This window comes from Sardina pilchardus, chromosome 8 (assembly GCF_963854185.1).
Source record: "Sardina pilchardus chromosome 8, fSarPil1.1, whole genome shotgun sequence".
NCBI classification, from domain to species: Eukaryota; Metazoa; Chordata; class Actinopteri; order Clupeiformes; family Clupeidae; genus Sardina; species Sardina pilchardus.
This window is the reverse complement of record NC_085001.1, coordinates 16,199,699-16,222,198: the sequence shown is the minus strand read 5'-3', so window position 1 is coordinate 16,222,198 and position 22,500 is coordinate 16,199,699. Positions and strand designations below refer to the sequence as shown.

The 22,500-nt window shown below is 45.6% G+C and overlaps 1 protein-coding gene across 1 annotated transcript in view; it reads left to right on the top strand.

The window, feature by feature from the left end:
* grid2 (glutamate receptor, ionotropic, delta 2) overlaps positions 1–22,500 on the top strand; it is a gene marked incomplete in the record, with an annotated part of 320,406 nt that overhangs the window by 288,284 nt on the left and 9,622 nt on the right. Inside the window, 2 exon segments of the mRNA XM_062542969.1 lie at positions 8,914–9,080; positions 20,920–21,160. Of these exon segments, the coding sequence (XP_062398953.1) occupies positions 8,914–9,080; positions 20,920–21,160 (408 nt within the window).

The following is a 22,500-nucleotide window of genomic DNA, read 5'->3' as shown; positions in this document are numbered from 1 at the left end:
CTTGGGGTAAAGGAAGACCTCCACCCCCCCCCCCCCCCCCACCACCACAAGGCCCTTGACTTCAACAGGCAGGTCAAACAATCCAACAACTTCAGATGGATCTGTCTGAGATGGCTGCGCTCTGTGAAGAAGACGATATGGCTGTGCGGCTAAATTAGCTGGATGAAATGAGTTTATTAAATTTGAGATATAATCAAAGCCTGTTAGCGTTCTTTCATGTTTAATATGTGTGTGCGCACCTTCCACTTGACATTTAAGCCAAATTAGGTTGTTTTTCTTCCAAATGCGATGAGTCATTTTTGATTCCTGAGATCCTTTGCTCAAGGAATAAGCGGCGATCCCTCCTCGCTATGTTCTCTGCTTTGAAATTTAAATTGTGTCCGCAATATCTGGAGTCCTTTTCATCCATATGCAGTGATATTTAAATCCTATTTACCACTTTCCACTGAAGCAGCCAGTGTTGATTGACCTATCTGTGCCGCAGAAGCAGAACATAACAACGCGACGTCTCAATCAGAGCTGTTCCGATGGCGTCGTGCTCCTGAGAGATAGCTCTGTCAGCGCCACCGTGTTGTTATGGTAGCGCACCTAGAGATTTGTGGGGAGCCCAAATATAGACATGGCGAATCAGATATGGAAAAAAGATCGCAAAATGAAAGGATGCATCACGCTGGGAGAGGGTTGGAGGGGAGAGACAGAAAGGCGGAGTGGTGTGTGTGAGGGGGGGGGGGGGGGGGTTCGAGGATCGTTGTTGCGAACAGACACCAGTCACTTTGTGGCAGACAGTGGACATTTGGGAGGAGAGGCATCAATTCAGAACAACAAAGACAAACAACCCAATGAGCATGAGTTTAATCTTGCTCTCTTCGTCCTCCCCACTCTGTCAGCAAGCCCGGGCCCCAAATTGAATCATTAAGGATCACATCTGTATTCCTGCACAGGGAGAGAGGGAGAGAGAGAGAGAGACAGAGGGAAAGAGCAATAGAGAGAGAGAGAGAGAGAGAGAATGAGAGGGAGGCCAAGACAAGAAAATGAATTGTACCTCCTTTCTTAGTTTGTTCCATGAGCTCAATTACGGAATTGTAAATTGTGTGTGTGTGTGTGTGTGAGAGAGAGAGAGAGAGAGAGAGAGAGAGAGAGAGAGAGAGAGTAAGAGAGGGGGGGAGACTTGGGCTCTCTCAAAAAAAGAAAAGACCAAAAAAAAGTTGATGTAAATTTTGTTGGTGTTGCATTTGCGAGGAGGGAGAATCAGCCCGGGCTCTCCATAAAGTCATAGCGATAGCCTCATTCTCATTCCGAGTTGCCCTCACACCCTCCGTGCATCTTTATCTCTGTCGGTGGGAGACAAAATGGCTGCCTGCCAAGCCCTAATGGACTTTTGGAGAAACAGAGAAAATAATACATCACACAGGCCCTCGGTGGGCGGCGGAGGTGGGGGAAGTGGGGGAGAAGGTGAGTTGAGAGGGGGGGTGAGGGGATGGGGGGGGGGGGCTTTCAAGCGGTCTCTCCAGGGGCCGGGCACTTATCTCTCAGGGAGCCCGTACCACCTCCTCCCCTGCCACCACCACCACCACCACCGCCGCCGCCACGGCTGATGCTGCTGATGCCACTGATGTGATCAGGTCAGGGAACGTAAGTGCCCCTAGCCTCGGCTCCATGCCCTCCCCTCCCCCCTGGCTCTCAGCCAACACACCGCCGCCCGCCCACCACAGATCACGCCGGGCCATTCACCCTGCTGTCCATCAGGCCCTCAGCCCAGAATCCTTAGATGACACCCCCCGAGCCCTTAGCCCTCCTGTTTTAAGTCGTGAAATCATGAATTATGACTTATGTAATGCTGCTTACTCCCAAGATTAGTAAAAAAAAAAAAAGGCATTTAAAGTAGACTTTGTGGAGAGCTTGGACCGCACCAGTGAAGTATGAAGCTTGAAGCTTTTGTTGTAGTTTTAAAGTTCTGAGGCAAATTCCCTGGTTTGGTTTAGTGTCCAGTGTTAAGTGTTTAATGTCCAACATATTGGATAGCTGCAAGAAGCATTGCAGAGTGGTAAGAAATCCACATGGTTAAGTGCAGATAGCTGACAAGCAGATGTAGAAATGTTGCTATTTCTGTGCAGCCATCTGGTTTTCGAGGATGAGCATACACTCCCCATCACAGAGACCGCGAGGTGTGTATCTGGAAAGTGTGAATCCTTGGTCTGAACACGGCTCTTTGTACAATTAATTCATACTTAAATCATTTATACATAGTCATTTTACTGTAAAAAGTACTGTTGAAACTCAGGTTTACATGCCAGATAGTGATTCTAGATAGAAAGTGGTCATCTGTATTTCAGACGTGAGTGTTTTTGAAATGCACACAGGAGTGTTATTTATTTAAATACAGCACCAATAGCAATAAGAAATGCTTCATTTTCTTTACAGAGCCTTGAGCCTGAACCTGAACAACCTAGAATGAGCACGAAAGAGGGGAGAAGTAGATTTTAGGCTTGTGTGTGTGTGTGTGTGTGTGTGTGTGTGTGTGTGTGTGTGTGTGTGTGTGTGTGTGTTGTGTGTGTGTGTGTGTGTGTATGTCTGGTCAGAACACCATACTCTGAGTGCCTCTGTTGCTTGCTCTCTTTCTCAGTGTCTCTCTCTCCCTCTTTCTCCTTCTCTCTCTCTCTCTCTCTCTCTCTCTCTCTCTCTCTCTCTCTCTCTCTCTCTCTCTCTCTCTCGTTCTTGGTTCTGCACATCCCCAGCTGTTCCCCTGGCTGGAGAGCCCCCCTCTGATCCTGCCTGCGTTGGCCACAAAGAGCACATATTCACAGGCAGCGGGACAGCCTTGGGTGGGTGGGTGGCTGGAGTTAGGTGGAGGGGAGGGGAACCTGCACCGTCCGTCTGATTCAAAAAAGCCCAAATCAGCCTCAGATATATCAACATGGCGACAGATCAGAGGAGATTCTTTCTCTCTTTCTCTGTCTGCCTTTCTCGCTTTCTCTCTCTCTCTCTCTTTCTCTATCTCTTTCTTCTTCTTTTGAGGCCACTACTCTACACTCCAGATCTAGTGGCTTGGATGAAGCAACACATGCATTCAGCTTGTTTTTACAGTCATGGTATAGGCTATTTACGTATCTTATTTATGTAAACCATGTATAATGTATAGGCTATATATGTATAATATATGTATATCTATTCATATATTATATATTATTTTATCATATATATTTATGTATCAGTATATTATTTAGATTTATGTATATAAAATATTATATTAAGTATAGCCTTCTATCTCTCTCTATGTATTGTGCTAAATCAATCGTTCTCACTGATTCAGAGTCGTCTTCCAGTCAAATGATTATCTCCCTCAGTTTGTGTACGAGACGTTAAGCAGCCTGATCCCCTGGTTGAGCTGCTCTTTTACTTGCTCTTAACTCAGATTACCCTGCACCCTTGTGTGTTAAGGAAAAGATCAAAGAAAGCTGGTGGCAGCTGCAGTTCGATAATGAGCGGGATTTAAGGAAATAAATGTATTTTATTTATTTATTTCATTTTTTTCTTTTTGTTCACGCATCAAGAGCCATTCGAGGTAATTGGGATCATTTCATAGGCATGTGGTCGTGAACAAGGCAGGGTGGGTGGAGCTGACTTTAATTCAATTGTGTGAGTAATGGGTCTGTCACTTCAGCGTGTTGTTGACATCTAGATTCCGGATCAGAGAGTCAACATCAAAGAGAACAATTCATACAAGTGCGGCGTATAGACGTTAGGCAGCAACAGTACAGGTAATGTAGGTCTCTGCAGGTAGTTTTGAAGCGCAACCCAAATGCAAGACAGAAGGTACCGTAAATTAATGGAAGGATGGAAGAGCTGTTCTCCTCACGAAGGAGCTTTTCCAGAGAGACGAGAAGAAAAAAAAATCCAACACGCTGTTTAAATGTCAGAAACTAAGCCATCTGTTTTTCGGATCGATAGTGCAGAGCAAATCCAGTATGTCTCTCTGCTGTTTGTAGGCACCAAATATATTGCAGATTGTTGTCAGTAACTCTCTTCAATTGCGTTGTTGATTAAACATTGTTAAATAGAAAAGACTTGTGAATTGCGGGGGCTAGTTTCTGTATAGTCTGCCAACCAAAATTACTCAAATGAATTGGAACAGCACAAGAGTGAATTATTGACCAACATCTTGGTTTCAGAGCTTGCATCTACCAGAAACGTTAATATTCGCAAAAGCTGTTTTCTCAAGCACTTTACTTTAAATTCACCTCGCAGTTCTGCTGAGTCTTCAGTGACGTCAGGAAACTTCAACGTGACTTTTTTGATTTTTCACTTTCATCTTTGTATCGTTTTTTTTTTCTTTTTTTTTTGAAGAACAGATGAAACTTGTTTTTCTTTAGTTGTTGTTCCTTGTTTACTCCATGGGTAGATTAACTTTTGCATCTCCTCAACACTTGCTGAGGATCTTCCCTGGGCAGCAGGCAATCAAGGTCTAAAAAGAGCTTGATTAGTCGCACACTGAGAGACGCACTATGTCTGTGCCTCCCTCATTGGTACAACAGAGCTTTGAAGCCAGACTGGGTGCAAGGCTGCCGGTTTAGTAGCTTGACAGTAAGGGATAAAGAATGGAAGCCAGGGATGAAAACCGTATGTATTGTTGTTGTTTTTTCCTTTTGAGAACACAGTTTGGCTTGTAGTTTGGAATCATTTAAAAAACAACTTAACAGAACACCAACCTCTGAAAGAGAACAAGAGAGAGAGAGAGAGAGAGAGAGAGAGAGAGAAGGGAAAAGAACAGATATATGCCAAATCCTATTAGCAAAGGCATTTTAGTTCTAGCTCAATGAGCTGTCCTGGACTGTTTCTATAACATCTGTTTTATATTATTCTGCATTCTGTTATCAGATACACGCCTTTGAAAAACAGGACCTTCCAATTTACATATGGCCAGTGATAGGCTATTAATTGTGTGTGTGTGTGTGTGTGTGTGTGTGTATGTGTGTGTGTGTGTGTGTGTGTGTGTGTGTATATATATATATATTCATTCCTCCTGAAGATGTGAGGAATTAATGACAGCTCAAGGCCAATTAAGACTGGGAGAACAAGCGCAGGAGAGAGAGAGTTGTCACACGCCACCTGTAAGCTCAGTGCGCTTCACAGAGACGTCTGGATGCACCAGGGGAGGGGCACACCTTGAGGACGGGCTCGGCGAGTCTCCCGCTTTAATGTCAACGAAGGTCCCCAGATAGAACAGGTGGCTCTTGTTATTACATGATGCCATGGACACTGATTTTTGGAGTGGTTTGAGCATGTGTTGAGAAAAGGTATATAGCAGTTGTCGATTATAGGCGAAATAGTGCCCACCAGGCCCATCCTAAGTTAAATAGATCTTGACCTTCAAACACATTAAATGTTCATTGTGCAGGTTTAGGTATTTTGTGGCTGTAAATAGTTGCTGTTGTGAATAGCGAACTTCTTGTGACTTATCCCCCCTGTACACAATGAGAATGCTTTTGTTGTAGAGGTGAAGGATTAGCAACAGGCAGAAATCTCCAAAGAGCTATGCTATATCTACTGATAAGGTAATGTTTCACGATTCTCACAAGATTTGTCAGGCCACCGTACTTTGAAGTTGCATGGCTGGTTTTCGCAGTAGTGACTTGCTATCTATCTACGCTGTATAGCTAAACGATTCGCCTATTACAAGTTTGTTTACCATCAAATTGCCTTCAGCATTGATCAGCTATCTTCATTTTGACATGCTCTCTCTTTCTTTTTTTTTTCTCTCTCTCTTTTTCTCTCTCTCTCTCTGTCTGTCGTCTGGATGTGAAGTCCTTGCAGCATCGTGGCCCTGGCCCTTGAGCGTTGTCTCAATGGGAGCTGATTGGGCCTTAGCGATGGCAGCAGTCTGTGCGGCGGACGCTCTCTCCCAGCGGGGCAGTCCCCTTTCATCAAATGAAAAACTCTCTCTCTGCTTCTCCCTCTCTCTCTCCTTCTCTCTCTCTCTCTCTCTCTCTCTCTGCTTCTCCCTCTCTCTCTCCTTCTCTCTCTCTCTCTCTCTCTCTCTCTCTCTCTCTCTCCTTCCACAGCTAATTCTGTGGCTCGAGTCTTGACAAAAAAAAAGAAAAGACATACGGCGTAATCCTTTATTGATGACCTTTTCAAATTTGATCTGGCTGTCTGGTTTAGATGGCCATCATTAGGACTGCTTATTTCAGAGAGCCGCCTTGAGTGATGGCTTTTTTTTTTTGATTCCGTGAGACTGATGGACGTTTTCGGTCGAGGCATTTTCATGTCGGTCCAGCTTGTATGTCCTTGTTTGACATTCCCACCCTCCTCCTCACAGTGGCACGGTGGATGCTGAGACTACAACCGATCCTAACTCATTGTGTGATCTGCACACCATCACTTTGTGTATCGCCCACGTTAAGGCCATGTTCCTGCCATAGATTTGAAGTATGGATCTTCCTGGAGCAATATCAGTCCGCACTTCATTTATTTTTGCACGTGTCTCGCCCCGTGTGCTTTAATTACTTTCCAACTCCCACGGCCATTATGTCATGTTCGTGATGAGATGTGGAGTCTCTCCTTTGGTCAGTGTTAATAAGCACCCCTTCTGTAATTGGCCTTTCCTTTTACATGTTCAGAGTGTGGCTGGATGTGCAGAGAGAAAGGGAGAAAACAGCTTTAATGTGGTTATTAAGAATCTCACGAGGTCTGCCAGGATCATCTCCTCGGAAACAACAATGGGACAATTAGCATTCAGTGGAGCAAGTGTTCCCCGTTTGAAGGAAAATGGCTCTAAATAATTACCCCAGAGTGATTAGAATCACAGCCCCTGTTATTGCCATGGCTGCAGGTAGTAGCGTCCTCCCCCCACACACACACACGCACAACCCTTCCCCCGGAAAAAAATGATACGCCTCACTGAATTCTCTTTAATGGGTGCTTCCGACTCGAGGACGTCCCAAAACTCTCCTTCTCCTCTCCTCTCCTCAACTCTTTGTTCGTCAGTTTGAAGGCTGTGTTTATAGAAACCTATTCTCCTCCCAGAGTACACATTCATCCTCACAAACAACTGTAATCTCCAAAACTTCTCTTAACAGCCTTCATGTTTGGGCTCTTTGTTGTTGTGGTTGTTTTGTTTTGATCCGAACCTTTCGTCAAAATGGAATCGATGAAAACGTCTCCCGCAGTATTTTCAGACAGATTTTGTTTGACTTGTACCCCTTCCAAAATGCACTGTTGTTAGAGCAAGACAGCACATTCCAAAAGTCACATCAGGCTTTTTATATCCACGTGTGTCAGTGCTACAAGGTCATGGACATTTCTTCTTTGCAATTTAAAATACAAAATTTGGCCCATGAATGCATCCTTTCCGTGTGTTGAATGTATGAATATGCAAAATTCAACCTACACAAGTCATCTGGAAGAGAAAACAACCTGACATCTAACCTGGCGTTTGTTGCATATTTCATCTCTTAATGCTAACTGAAAGTGATTTCATGAGTGCGCTCAACTCAGCTCTGTGTATGATTCGGGGGGAGAGATGTTTTTGATGTTAGTCCATCCGCAGAGCCTGTCCATGTACATAGCCTAGAGCAAGTACACAAACCACTGGGCAAGGTACTCTATTTGAGCATATGCCTGTTCCACAGCAAACAGTATTAAATATATTTTGATTTGGGTGAAAATGTGGTGTGATTCCACAAACCTGGCAGCCACCATTCGCAATCTTTTTTTCCCCCCCTTCTCATTCTCAAAAGGCATTTTAACTCTGCTTGTGTCTAGCATTACCTGGCTGGGCTGATGTGCTAGCCGGTTGCTATGGAGCTGGCTGTCTCCTGGAGGAAGAAGCTCCGGCGGCCCTCTCTCTGTGCTGTACAGAAGCTGTGATCTGCTCCCCTAATCCCCCCATCTTCTCACTCCACACACTCAGCTATGACAGGACTGCCATGGCCCCGGCTCACCACCGCATCTCTCTTTCTCTCACACACACACACACACACACACACACACACACACAAACACACACTTGCTGTCGGTGTGCAGAGATCCATCACAACAAGCTAAAGGGACTGGACAATTTGGACAGCCAAACTGAGTGTAGAAGAGTTTTGAGCTGGCAACATAAAAAGGAGAGCCTGTGGGTGTCTATTATAAAGACAGATTTTTGGCGATGTCTCAAACTCAGAGGGTTTTCTTTTTTTTTTTTTTTTTTCCTCTCTTTTTTCGTCAACTACAAAAGGCCAATCGCCACTACCACTGATTGCCCCTCACACCATTTACTGCAGTGTGTGAGTCATTGGGAGAGTGCTTTTCTACGCTTTTATACAGGTGGCTTTAGACTTAGGACCAGCTACTGCCTGATATCAGATAGAGAAGCCAAATGTTTTTTTTTTGTTGTTGTTGTTGTTTTGTTTTTTTTTCCAGAGCCTGGTGTTGCAGTGGGAGTCTGTGTGAAAATGGAGAATAACATTTCCGTGTGCAGGTTGACAGCGTTTGTGGTACTGTAGATAGCGCTCGGGGGGGAAGGGAGTGCGAGGGCCACGACTGAACTCAGAGAGGTGTTGAGAGGATGCTGTGGCCCAGTTGTATGGCGAAAAATGGACATGGCGTTGTTTTTCACCTGGCGTCAGCGCTTGGGTTTTTTTTTTTGTTGTTGTTGTTTTTTTACCTCTCATTTGTGCCGTCTCTAGCCAAGGTGCACCCAGCACCTGGGCACCATCCATCTCTCCTGTTTGTTTTTCTCTTTACTGCTGATGGTAATTCTATGGCACTTGATTTGCTTTTGAACAGCTTACTCATTTGTTTGTTCCCTTCCACTGAGAGCCCCTTCTCAAATTCAGTTGTTTCTCTCTTTCTCTCTCTCTCTCTCTTTCTCTCTCTCTCTCTCTCTCACTCTCTCTCTCCTCTGTCTCTCTCTTCTTTTTTCGTCCACAGGTGAAGTACGGGCGCTTTGCATTTGTGTGGGATGCAGCTGTGCTGGAGTACGTGGCCATCAACGACGAGGACTGCTCTTTCTACACGGTGGGAAGCAGCACGCCAGACCGGGGATACGGCATCGCCATGCAACACGGCAGTCCTTACAGGGACATTTTCTCTCAAAGGTATGAGGGGAGGGGGAACGATGGCTAACCCTCGCCCAGCTAAAGTCTGCTAACAGCACAGGGCACTCCAAACTTTCTCCAATACAAAGTTGTTCTGAGTGGGTCTAGATGATATTAGTCTGCCTCTTGATATGTTGATGGCTATAAGCTGTTTTACCTTGCTGGTAGATTTGACATAGTCCATTTGGTACTGTGAGACATACAGTACAGATGGTGTTCAGGCCATGGATTAGGGCTTTCTCATCGTCCTCCAGAGAACCCAGTAACTGCATACAATGAGATGATGCATTGCGCGTGTGTTTGTGTGTGTGTGTGTGTGTGTGTGTGTGTGTGTGTGTGTGTGTGTGTACGTATGTGTGTGTATGTTTGTTGGGTTTGGGCAGGGTGGCTAGGGATTTGAGATACTGGCGTTAGACAGGGTTTGCTACTAACTCTTGTCTGTTAGACATGAAGGAGGAAGGTGCAGTCAAAGATACTTAAATACCCTTTTCAACCGTCTCTGGTGCAGTGATCTAGATTTGGAATGTTATCTAACTTGACTCCATTGTTCTCCTTTCACCAGGTGTTCTATCTTACTTTGCCTCTTGCTACATCTCTTTTCAAATAAGAGAAGTATGTGGACCTTGCAAATGAGTTCACAGCCATTCTATATACCATGCCATGTGGTCTGGAGTGGCCCTCTAATAATCTTATGTAGGATGGCATGATAACATGCACTCTTCGATCATACAGTATTACAGCATAAGAAATATATAACGGCATGAGACACTGCATACAGTACATTAGATATGTAAGGGTATTGAAGTAACCGGGATATGAATGTTTACATTATACTCAAGTTCTGTATGCTTATGCAGGCTATTTATAATCATATTATGTAAATCCTATTACCGTTGGCCATGATTATGCATAAGCATATCTTATGTTTGCTATGTTTCTGATGGAAAAGCACTGAGAATGACATTAGGACTGGAGCATGGCGTGCTCTCTCCAAAAGGATCCTCACTCTGCGCTCATTTGCATAGCCGATTAATTGCCAAGTGCTGCCACAGAGGCTCCTTAATGTTTTTACGAGTCATGCCGAGTTTATGAAAAATGTGTGTGTGTGTGTATGTGCTCGTGTTTGTGTGTGTGTGTGTGTGTGTGTGTGTGTGTGTGTGTGTGTGTGTGTGCGGGTGCGTGCATGCGCGTGTGTGTGTGTGTGCGTGTGTTTGTGTGTGCGTGCGTGCGTGCATGCATGTGTATGTGTGTGTGTGTGTGTGTGTGTGTGTGTGTGTGTGTGTGTTTGCGTTTATGTGTGTGTGTACGTGTGTGTATTAGCTCCATCAGTATCAGTATGTTTACGTCTGTTTCGATGTGCACCGCTGGTGAAACATTGCGCTCATTAAAGTAAACAATCTATTAATTGACAGTGAGATTTACTTCCTCGTCATTATTTCCAGGACATTGTCGGCCTCTCCGGGAGCCATCTTATTTTCATAAAACAGTTTACGGCAGAGCGTTCCCATCGCTTGCGAAACAATGCAGAGTAAATTAGCCTGTGAAGAAATTGTGATGAAAACACATATTCTTCTCTCTTTGTTCACTTTTTGGATGAGGGAAGTCAACAGAGCACAAAAGGGAGAGAAATTGCCTTTCCATCACATTGGTTAGATAGCAGCTGCGCCTTTGCTTGGTGTGGCTGTGTGGGTTTCCGATCACATCACAGCGAGAAACTAACTTTGTGTGGCTTCAAAAAAAGAACAAAAAAAAAACGGGGGAACGTTTCTCAACCTCTGGTGTAATGTGTTTCATGCTGTCAGAGTGGTCTGAATCGCTGTTGCTTTTGATGAAATATCCTGCTGGTGTTTTGAAAAGAAATGTTGTCAAGATCCACTTAAGGAAAAACTGATGACTTGCTGTTTATACCGTGCCGATACAAAAAGCCAGTTTAAGAGTCTCAATCAAAAACTGCAGTGAAACAGAAATCAGAGAGAGAGAGAATTGAGATCATGTACTCAGATTTACTGGTCAGATAGTGAACACAGTCGTGAGATAATAGCAGCAGTCTGACAGCATACAGTGTGTGTAGATTTTAAAGATTATGATTTTGAAACAAATTCATATCAAAGATTTGAGAGAAACATGATGCTGGAAAATGATGTGAGATTTGAGGCAGTTGCAACACATCTGCAGTTCGAGTTGTATCTCCGTATTCAGAGATCTGAGGTAATAATGTTAGTGTTGTGTGATACTGAATGCAGAGATCTGAGGTAATAATGTCATACTGTATTCAGAGATCTGAGGTAATAATGTTAGTGTTGTGTGATGCTGTATTCAGAGATCTGAGGTAATAATGTTAGTGTTGTGTGATGCTGTATTCAAAGATCTGAGGTAATAATGTTAGTGTTGTGTGATGCTGTATTCAAAGATCTGAGGTAATAATGTTAGTGTTGTGTGATGCTGTATGCAGAGACCTGAGGTAATAATGTTAGTGTTGTGTGATACTCTATGCAGAGACCTGAGGAAATAATGTTAGTGTTGTGTGATACTGTAAGCAGAGATCTGAGGTAATAATGTTAGTGTTGTGTGATACTGTATGCAGAGACCTGAGGTAATAATGTGATACTGTAAGCAGAGACCTGAGGTAATAATGTTAGTGTTGTGTGATACTGTATGCAGAGACCTCAGGTGATTGTTATTCTGCTCAGGGTCCCAGCAGTAGAACAGTGGAGGAGCGGAGATGTGCAGTGAGTCATTGGAGAGGTTGAGTTGAGGTTTTCCTCACACGTCTGACTCGTATCTGCTGAGGTTGTTTACCACTCGCTGGGCCCTCCGGATTAGAAAAGATGAAAAATAATTGATCCTGTTTGACACTTTACGGAGTCCGTCCTTACACACAAACACACACACACACACGCATATAACTATTGACATATAATACACACTCGCCAATTTCTTTAAAAAGTAAGGATGGAGAAATGAGAGGGGATTGTACAGGACAAATTTGTATAAATCTGTTATTTAACATGAGAAACGCAGAGGCCCATACTCCCTATCTGTGAAGGACTCCGGAAAGTAAATTAGTTTGCTGCGGCAGTTTGGATCCTTGAAATCTTGAATCGAGTTGCTCATCCAGTTGCTTATCATATTAATGAAGCTGTGTGATGGAAGTTTAGAAGTGTTGACCCCATATTAATTTTCCTCTATTAATATGGTGAACAAGTAGCTGGCAGACGGCAGTGATGAAAATTGAGAGTGTCGAAGAGAGACAGAGAGATAAATAGAGAGATATATCCCCTCAGTAATGCTTTAAATTGAACCTCCCTTAACTAAAGCATTAGTAAACATCAACAGTCTGTGCCATCAGCACAAACCTGCATTGCGAATTACTTGCAAGCGGTGCTCAAGTACTCATCATGAAAACTCACGTTCAGTCGCATTTCATGAATGTTAGCATGTAGAGCTTTGATTTAAAGCACTCGTCCTCGTGGGGTCTTCTTCATTCAGACATTGCAGCTGTCAGGTGGCGGGTAGGGGAGGCTGTCATGTCAGTTTGGAGGAGGCGCGTCAAGCACTGTCAGCTTCCACGTGGTTCTCCTAATGTCTTTAGCTCCAGCTGTAGGTTGTCAAGAGGGATGGAGAAGCGCGACTCACTGCTAGAGTTCCCTCCTCACTCACTGACTCATGGTGTTTCTCTGGTCCTCAGACGAGAGGCGAGTGGCGATGCCAAAGTGATGCCTAGCCATGAGAATTGCGTCACCCCTTATTAGGGAGGGGAAGTGCGGTGTGATATGACACATACAGTACGCCTACGTCGGGTGTCGTGGACCGATGATTATGACGATACTAAATATATTCCATGTAGAACAACACAGCACTCATAGCGCTTTTGAAAGCCCTAGCTACAAAGTTCCCATGTGCTTTGAAAGTTCCAAACAGCGAGGGGGGGGGGGGGGGGGGTGGTTATCTGACTCGGATGTTGTTCTCCACGCCCTTGACTCCATGCCCCTCGGCATGTGCACAGTGCTGTAGTATGCAGCGCACTTGAGAGGTGGAAGAATTAGACACTCAGGTTTTCTTGGATGTGTACTTAGCGTACTTTGCATCCAAACAAACAGCCACAAGGAGTCTGCTGGCGGCGTGTGGCGTGTGCTATTCATAGACGACCAGTGTCTCATCACGCCAATGACAAACGCTTCTCCATCCAGATTTACGTGGGCAGCGGCATCCTGCAAATCAGGCCCTGGAGGAGTTGTGCGTTAGTATTCTTTTTTGCCTGAGCACTCAGTGCAATTAATTGGCACTGGTTGCAGGGTCAGAGTCTGTTGTGGGATTTAGTGGGTTTGAATGAAGCTTCGTGGCCACCGCCACGGAGGATTGATACTGTAAACAACGTCTGGAATGATGGAGAGTGACGCGGCATTAGCATACGAGCTCGACGGGAGTCTCTCGCTGCAGATCCATCAAGCGCTGAATGGCTCCACTGTCCAAACGTCGTCTGCCTCAATCTCAATAACAGTTTGCATAGGCACTAAGTAACATCTAATCCAGTGGATGTCTTTTGTCTTCATTGTCACAGTGAGAGAGAGAGAGAAAAGAAAAAAAAAATGAATCTGTGGACGCGTTGGTTTTTCTATTGTTGTTGTTTTTTTTTAAAGAAAATGTCAGTCTGACCAGAGGCTAATCTATGTAGCATATTTCCCTCGGGTAGACAATCTCAATTGGGCTGGCATTTAAACACACTCACGAGAGACCAGCGTTAAATATCATGGGATTATGTCATATCAGGGATCACACAATATTGGACTCGTGTGTGGCACGGTGTCAAGTAATGGACTTTGTGGTGTGGTGATTAAAGTGACTGAGTGAGCGAAATTTCATCTGACATTTCTGTCAAGCCACGTTGAAAAGGACAGGGCAAAGTGACAAGTCCCAGACCGAAAAGTCTAAATTCATTTTTGGACCGGATTGCCACCTCAACGCTAGCCTCTGCTCAGTGCCGTGTTTGTGTACAGTGGATGTTCCGGCTAATGAATGTGCTTAAGCTTTGCGCGTGAGTGTGAGCTTATGCCGGAAACTTGGCAGTCAGCTGAAGGTATGGTGTTTAAAATCCTCCTCCACATATCCACCAAGGTAAATTACACTGTAATTCAGGGAGATTTTTCTGTGTTTGCGCTTGTGTGTGTGTGTGTGTGTGTGTGTGTTTGTGTGTCTCTGTGTGTGTATGTGTGCGTGTGTGTTTGTTTTGCGAGGGAGAGTGTTTCACTGAGATACAGCTGTCTCTCTGAATCAGGGTGATGTTTGGGGCGACTCTCTGATGTTATAATTCGTTTTGTCAGCCGAGAAAACTCCACCGTTTGTTTTCCCCCTCCTGGTCTTTATTTCCTGTTTTTTTTTCATTCTTTTTTTTCCCACTCTTATCAAGTAGTTTGTCTGCCACTGTCAGAGACATCTAATAACATGGGATCTTCTTTTCTTTTTTTTGCTGCTGCTGCTTGGTTGCTATGGCAACAGCTCCCATTGCAGCCTACCATGGCCACCACACACACACAGACACACACACACACAGAGGGAGAGAGGGAGAGAGAGAGAGACAGAGAGAGAGAGAGAGATCCCTGAAGGCGGATGGACGGACAGACAGACAGACAGGCTGGCAGGTTAGCCAACCATGGGACAGACAGCCTTCCAGGACTGACAGATTTATTTCAGTCTTGAGCAAAGAGAGAGCAAATATGTGATGTGCTACCAGTATGCCTCACAGCCTTTTGCGAAGATACTGAGTTCTCTCTCTCTCCTTCTCTCTTCCTTTCTCTTTCTTTCTTTCTCTTTCGCTTTTTTTTCTTCCCTTTTTGTTCTCTCCGAAATGCTTTCCCTCCGTCTGTCTCTCTTCCTCTCCCATGACCTCCCTCTCATCTTTCTTGTCCTCTCTCTCTCTCTCTCTCTCTGTCTCTGTCTCTCCCTCTCTCATTCTTATCTTCTGCCATGAGTGAAGCCGTGCTGAGCCAAAGAAGCCACATCGGTTTGGACTTGAACACCCACACGTCACGCGGAATCAAACCGAGACGGACTCTCCCGCTGACCGCAGGCCAAGCACTCGTGATTAGCCCCATGCAATTGCCCGCGGTCCCTCAGACGGCTTCGCCTCACGTCACTCCCTTTGATTTGTGACCTGACCAGGACTCAGGCTCGTCTGAGAGAGAGAGAGTCGGGAGTCGAGAGGCTGTTTTAGTATGCGGGCCCTGTGCTGTATGCAGTGCATACACAGACATGGCGCCTTAAGTCAACAACAAGGAATGCTCTTGCTTGCGCTGAAACGGCAACAGTGTTGAGACAGTTTGTGTGCACAAACTTTAAAGAAATGTGTGTGTTTGTGTATTTCACACACACACACACACACACACACACACACACTCACACATCCAACCTTTTGTGAGATCTAACAGCTGAAGAAGAAGAAGAAGAAAAAAATGTTTGTGGCACTTTAAGCGGGTCGTGCTGTGCAGTGCTGTTTGACAAGTTCTTCTGTGAAAACACAGAGAATAGCAGGGAAGAGTGAGAGAGAGAGAGAGAGAGAGAGAGAGAGCAAGAGAGATAGAGAAAGAGAGAGAGAGCTAAAGAGAGAGAGTGTGAGAGAGAGATAGAGAAAGAGAGAGAGAGAAAGAGAGAGAGAAAGAGATCAAGACATCAAATAAGGGGCAAGGGAGTCTGGGTAAGATGACAAAGACATATTGAGTGGTGTGCGAGTCAAGAAGGACTCTATAGATGTCGCAGGTTCAGCCTTGAACGTCATGCTTCTCTGAAAGCCCCATGCGGTGTCCGACGCCGGCTCCCTCTCCGGCGGTTCAAGTGAAGAGGTCACGCTGTGCGAGGAACACGCGGCCGCTCGTTCCGTCACCTTCCTCCTCGCGCTTGTCTCTTTATTTACGACGCCGCCTGTCACTCCCGCCGCCTCAGCCCGCGGAACCTCACAGGCCGTCTTCCTCAAGGGCGAATCGGGGTGTTGATTCTTTTTCCGAGGACACCGGGGTGTTAACTCATGTGGCGCACGGCAGGCTCAATTTGTCTTGAGCGGCGGGGTGTTAATTCATTAAGCGCAAAGGGTGTTAATTTGTCGAAGACCAGCTGTTTTAGAGAGACAACTGGCAAGGTCACTCCTGTGCCTCTCGATGCAAACATCTTCCCCCCCCTCGAGGTGGCGAGAGTCTCACCAGCCTGCCGGGGCCTGCCTGAACGGCTTCCGGCGCCAATTTGTGGAGTCGTAAAGCAAAGACGTCGACGAGGCGCGGCCCTGGCCCATTGACGTTAGGGCCCCGTGTGTTATCAGCTCCATCGAAATACGAGAGATCAATAAGAACCCAGGCTGTTCGCCGAAGAAAAACTACAAAATGGCCGCAGTAAGTTAACAAGGAGGTATATTTTGTGGGCCGGCTGGCTGCTGAAAAGACCTTCCCCCCCCGGTGTCTGTCCCCCCCTTTTAAATGATTAGTTATCGCCCCCGCCGCAGTTGTACCGAATGGATTTCCACTTTAGAGGGAGCCCTGACAGAGCGCGAGGAGTGGGAGATGTATATAATTTGACAGGGAAGTGTCTCTTTTGTGCTCTGCCTGTGATTTACAACCGCGAGCCCGGGCCGGGACTCGGAGCAAATGGCGGCGGCGGAGAGACAGGCCTGTGTGGTGGCATTCATCTTCGCTGTCGTTATTTGCCGCCATGACCCCCCCCCCCTCCCACCTCCTCCCTCCCCCCGTCGTATCTTCCTCTCCAGGTCCAAAAAGGCAGGAGCAGCGGGCGGGCCTCCTTTTGATGGGAGGTGGGGGAAAGGGGGAAAAAAAATGGCTACCGATGATGGCTTCCTCCATCTTCCTTCTTCTCTCAAAATGAGCTCATTAGCTGGCGGCTTAACACGAGGCCTGCGGCGGAGGGCTGCGGAGCCATCACTCCCGGGGCTTGGGCGCGTTGCCAGGCCAATTTTGCGGGTCACGTCAGCCCCGTCTCCCTGACAGCAATACACTATCCAGTAGCCGGGGTCAGGTGTGGAGATCATTTAGAATGATAGAACATAGCGGGGCATAATGTGTTGCCGCTCGCCCGCATGGATCTTATTACGTTTAGTCGTTTAGTCGTTTAGCCCACGATTTGTATCCAAAGTGACTCGCTCGTAAGGTACATTACACACAAACAGCCAATGGTGGGGGAAAAAATGGGATATCACAGAGCCATGCTAAGTGTCCTTGAACTCCGCTGTTGGTGAGGAAGCTAAGGGAGTAGCAGGAGTGAGTGTAAAGAAGTAGCCTTAACAGATACAGTAACTTTCAATGCACATTTTTACTTCTTTCTGCAAAATCTGGCAACACTGATGAGCAAACCTTACCTGGCATCAGAGACTGTGTTTACATGCACTTCAATATTCCATTTATGGTCGGGACTTTGAAGTATCCTGGTTGTGTTTGTGCATGTGAACATCATGTTTCAATTTGAGCACCCTGACTAAGCCCTTACCCCAGTTTTGGGAAATTCAGTTATGCTAGCTGGGAAAAAAACTGGAAAACTCTTCCATGTATAGCTTACATTATACAGTATACATGTATACAGTCTATGGCCTACAACTTACACTAGTTGTCATGCAAATGCATGATTAATAATAGTAATAAACTTTATTGTTGGTAACCAGGACACTAGTATCCATCACGTACTGTATGCAGGGATACTAATAACCAGGTTTCTCTGTGTTAATGTAAGCACCATATCCTGAACAAAGATTCATAACCAGGATACTGAAGTGCATGTAAACACAGTCATAGTTGAAACTGACTTCCTCTAGATGCTAGTGCAATGTTACACCCTGCATTTTGAAGTTGATTGAAATAGCAGGGAGAACCAAGGTGAGAAGTGACATTCAGAAACGCGGCTGAAAATAAAATCACAAACTGTCACAGTCCGTCGCAATACACAATCGCAAAGACATCAACAGCCTTTGGTGCTGGCAAAGGCATTCACCTCCTTAGTGTTCAGCCAAGCAAGGAATAAACACTTCTCACAACTTCACACAAATAGACCTACAAGTGTTAGCCTTGCGCCTGAGAAGTTTCCAGACTTTATTTGCATCTTCTCTGACTCATTTTAGTAGGGTACGACAAGTTGGCAACCCTCATAATGAGAAAGGTACATCAGGAAGAAAATCGAGCAATCACAGCAACAAAATACTCCCTGACAATCTTATTAGTTTTCCTTATTCAAATGGCGCGTTGGTTACAGATTACTCAGAATGTCAATAGTTCCAAAGTTTCCGTAATTGAGTTTGGTGCGCGTGTCACATCACTTAATTATGTTTCGGAAATGATGTACGATTATGAATGTTAAGTCACAGTCTGATTGTTTCCTTTTTCTGTTTCCGCGAGCACCCACCGCTCCTACATCAGAAGAAAGCGTTGTTATTTTGAATCCCCCATTTGCTGAAAATAATGGATGAATTTCCTCTGATTTTTCTCCTACGGATTCCTGCTTCCCCCTCGCTCGTTTCACACTTATAATTCATTAGCCCTTTTAGTCGCACGTTATCTGTGCTAACTTCATTTGTTTCTGAGAGGGAGTCACATGTAACAATGGCATCTGCCATCTTTGACAGCTTCATTCTCACTCAGTAGTGGTGCACTGGCAAATGTGAATTGAATTAAAGGTCTGTATTGACGAAGAGAGTGTTGGAATCCACTGGAATTGTAAATGTGAAAGCGTGGCATTGAACCACTTATTGCAAGGATGGATTTTTCTCTACAAAGGTACAATCTCATAAATCGCCCAATCTCCAGCTGGAATTATCTTGTTTTGCTCATGGTCAGGCATTTATCAAAACAGTTTCCAAAGAACCCTGTAGGCTACTACAAGAGCCACACTATCAATGAACATAATTTGTTTTTTGGGCCTGAAACTTGCAGCTCACCCAGGTCTATTTGTGAATTCCACAGATAACGGTGTATTTTGCAATGTTTCCATTTCTATGTATGAAGTATTTTAATTGGATGAGCAGGAGGATATTAATGAATAGTGGTTTTGGTTTGTCACATGTGTCCGATAGGCCTGGCTATAACGGCAATGTTGTTAATTATTGACATAGATAATGAGGCATGTCAGAGCCAATGGCTGTCAATAACAGTGCATTAATAACAAACCATTAACGAGGCACAAACGCCCATGGCTTTTTTGGGGGGAAATTACCCCCACAGCATAGAGCTGGTCTCACTGATGGAGATAATGAGCAGGTGTATTGAACGACTGACAGGTTTTCTTCCCTTGATCTCCTATTGGGGTCCTGCGAATGTCACCCTACAAGGAGCCAATTTAGTGAACACCGTATTTTTCAGGAGAAAACGAATGTCAGCCCCGTGGACATGCCAGCACCACTTCTGTCATGCTGGCCCATGGTCAGCCACTGACTGCTGCTCAAAGAGAAACATATGAATACATGATTCTTGGAAGAAAGATGGACAAGATAGGCTAATGCAAACATTATCATCAAAGGACATCAGCCCAGCAGCCGCGTGGCTATAGCTCACCAAAGCCAGCCGATCTCGGCAGATCTGTGCAGCTTTTCAACGTGATGAAGCTGACAGTGAAATGCCTTATCGCATCCTGCCACATTGGGATCTAATGTGTATGAATATGTTTTATGAATGATCAGCGCAGTGGGGGGTCTCTCACCAGGAATTCAGGAAAAACGTGTGAGGTACTTAGACAAAATTTCACTTCTGACGCTTTCAGCCAACCTAGGGTGCAATTCCTTCGAAATCATTGTAGTGTGACAAGCATAGTAAAATCCTAGTCTCTCTCTCCCTCTCTCTCTCTCTCTCTCTCTCTCTCTCTCTCTCTCTCTCTCTCTCTCTCTCTGTTAACATGGCTATTGCACATCAACATATTTGCTCTCTCTGTCCTCTCCTCCTGTTTGTGCGTGTTCCTCCAGTCAGACTCCCAGGCCAACCAGCCACATTGTGTGTGTCTCAGGCTTGGAGCCAGCTAGTTAGTCAGTAAATATTCACATTTGGCCCCCCTGATGGTCTGTTCACTCCTCGTTATATTTCACTCTTTTACTGCACGGTAGCAAGGCCTCCAAATCAATCCGTGCACAGTCAGTCACCGAAAGTAGGGCCCATAAACCTTTGATTCTTAATCCTATCATAATTCATTTGCCTTAGATGGGGTCATTACAGCTGTTATAAACGATGTTCAGCACAACAAAATGCAGTCATTTTGTGAACCCAAAGGCTTTGCAAGTCTGTAGCTGGGTAAACAGTGCCCTCTAGTGTTGTGAAGTGGACTTGTTGACAAAGTGGTGAGCCAGCATGCAGTAGCCCAGTAGCCCTGACGTTGACATCTTGTGGTGGGGGGTTGTACCTGATGACCGCTATTTTCCAGCAGCCACCATGGCAGCGGAAATACAAAGGCTGATTGCAAAGAAAACATTTGTTCTCTTCCAGGAGTCGCACAGTATGCAGTCTCTTGGAAATAGTGTCTTTGTTCAGATGGGCCTGAAAGGTAACGGTGGCAGTATAGACAAAGCTATCAAATGATTTAACAGCTTTTTTTTTTTTTTCCTGAGATGATGGAAACATCAGTGGCTCGCTAAGGCTTTGATAACTTCATTAGCTAAGTAACTCCGACACTAATAGGATTACCTTAATACTGTGGTAGCTCCAATTAAGCAGGTATTAGCTGAAGTCCACATAAATATATGAGCGAATGAATGAATAAATGAACAAAGCCTTATCTTCCCCCCATGGTCTGAATATCTGAAAAGAAGACATCTTCCCTGTGTGTGTGTGTGTGTGTGTGTGTGTGTGTCTCCTCTCTGCATTGCCGTGATTAGGATTCTGGAGCTGCAGCAGAACGGGGACATGGACATTCTGAAGCTCAAGTGGTGGCCGCGGGACGGGCCGTGCGACATGCAAGGGGCGATGGGCGGACAGCAGCGGGGCAGCGCGCTGGACATCCACAGCTTCGCCGGCGTCTTCTGCGTGCTGGCCGCCGGCGTGGTGCTCTCCTGCCTCATCGCCATGGTGGAGACCTGGTGGAGCCGGCGCAAGGGCTCCAGGGTGCCCTCCAAGGAGGTGAGTGAGGGGGTGGGGGAGTGGGGGGGGGGTGTTTTGGAGGGGGTTAGTGGGTGAAGGGAGTGGATGGATGTGTTGAGAAAGTGGGTTGTGTGTGTGGGGGGTGGGGTGGTGGTGGTGTGGGCATGCGGTGTGGTTGGTGGTTGGTAGATGGGTATTTTGGAGTGAGAATGTGTGGATATGTGGAAGGTGGAGGGTGTGTGGATGAGAGGGAGTGGGAGGGTTGGGGGGGGGGGGTGGGTGGTGGTGGTGTCTCGATGGCCGGGTGGTGCGGGGAGGTGGTGAAGAGCCTGGCACCGCTCTGGAAGCCCCCGAGAGAAATGAGGAAGAAATGGAAGATGTCAGTCGATGGGCAGTCTGCTGTTTATGAGACGATTGGAGGGGAGAGGCAATTGATTTGAATGAATACTAATGGAAACGTAAAAAGGATTTTAAAAGAAAGAAATCACATCCAAAGTCTGGGGCCCACCCACATGATTAAAATTCTTGCCAAGCGTTTTGTGGGGGTATTTGAACATTCAGCCGACAGAGCCATAAATACCAGTGTTAAAGCCTCAATATTATGTGTGAGGAAATAGTTGCCATAAAATCTATGGCAGGGTCCTGCCGCATGATAAATGTTGTATTATCATGAATGCATTATTATAGTGCAAATCAGGACAGAACCGGAACCGTAAACAGCATCGGTGCCCGGATATTCTGGTGCAGAGTTTTTACAGAAATAGCAGTAGTTATATTCCAGTGCCGTTAACTGGCAGGGCACTTCATCAGCTCAGCAGTTCATGAAGAATTCACAGTACTACTCAATGCACACATTAATTGTGGAATTATATAGCAGTCTATCAAAAATTTAATTCCACATTAAAACATGACTTTACCCACAGATTTAAGCACTCATACTTTCATTGCCAAATGTCGTCGTCGTCGCCGTTAGATTTATGGGAAGTAGAAGGTGGCCGACCAGAAGGTCAGTCAGCTCGTATAATTTATCCCCGAGGTAATTTGTGATAACAGAGCAAACGTTGAATCATTAGTCAGCCCATAATGCCTAAACTCCCTCCAGGACCCCCCAGGTGTCATTTCTTTCTGTGTGCCCTTTGATCAGCTCCATGCCCTCGGATCAGCCCCGGGAGCTCCAAGGAGTGCAAATATAATAATGTGATATATATCCTCTCCATTCATCCTGACTGAGCGCTCTCTGACTCGATGCGTCTCCCCTGCTCTCTCCACGGCGCTCGAGTCCCACCGGGCGCCGTGTAGCGGAGCCGCACACCACACGGCAGGTAGCGTGGCGAGGAGCGAAAAACCACTTTTCATTCTCAATAGAGGAGGGGGAAAAA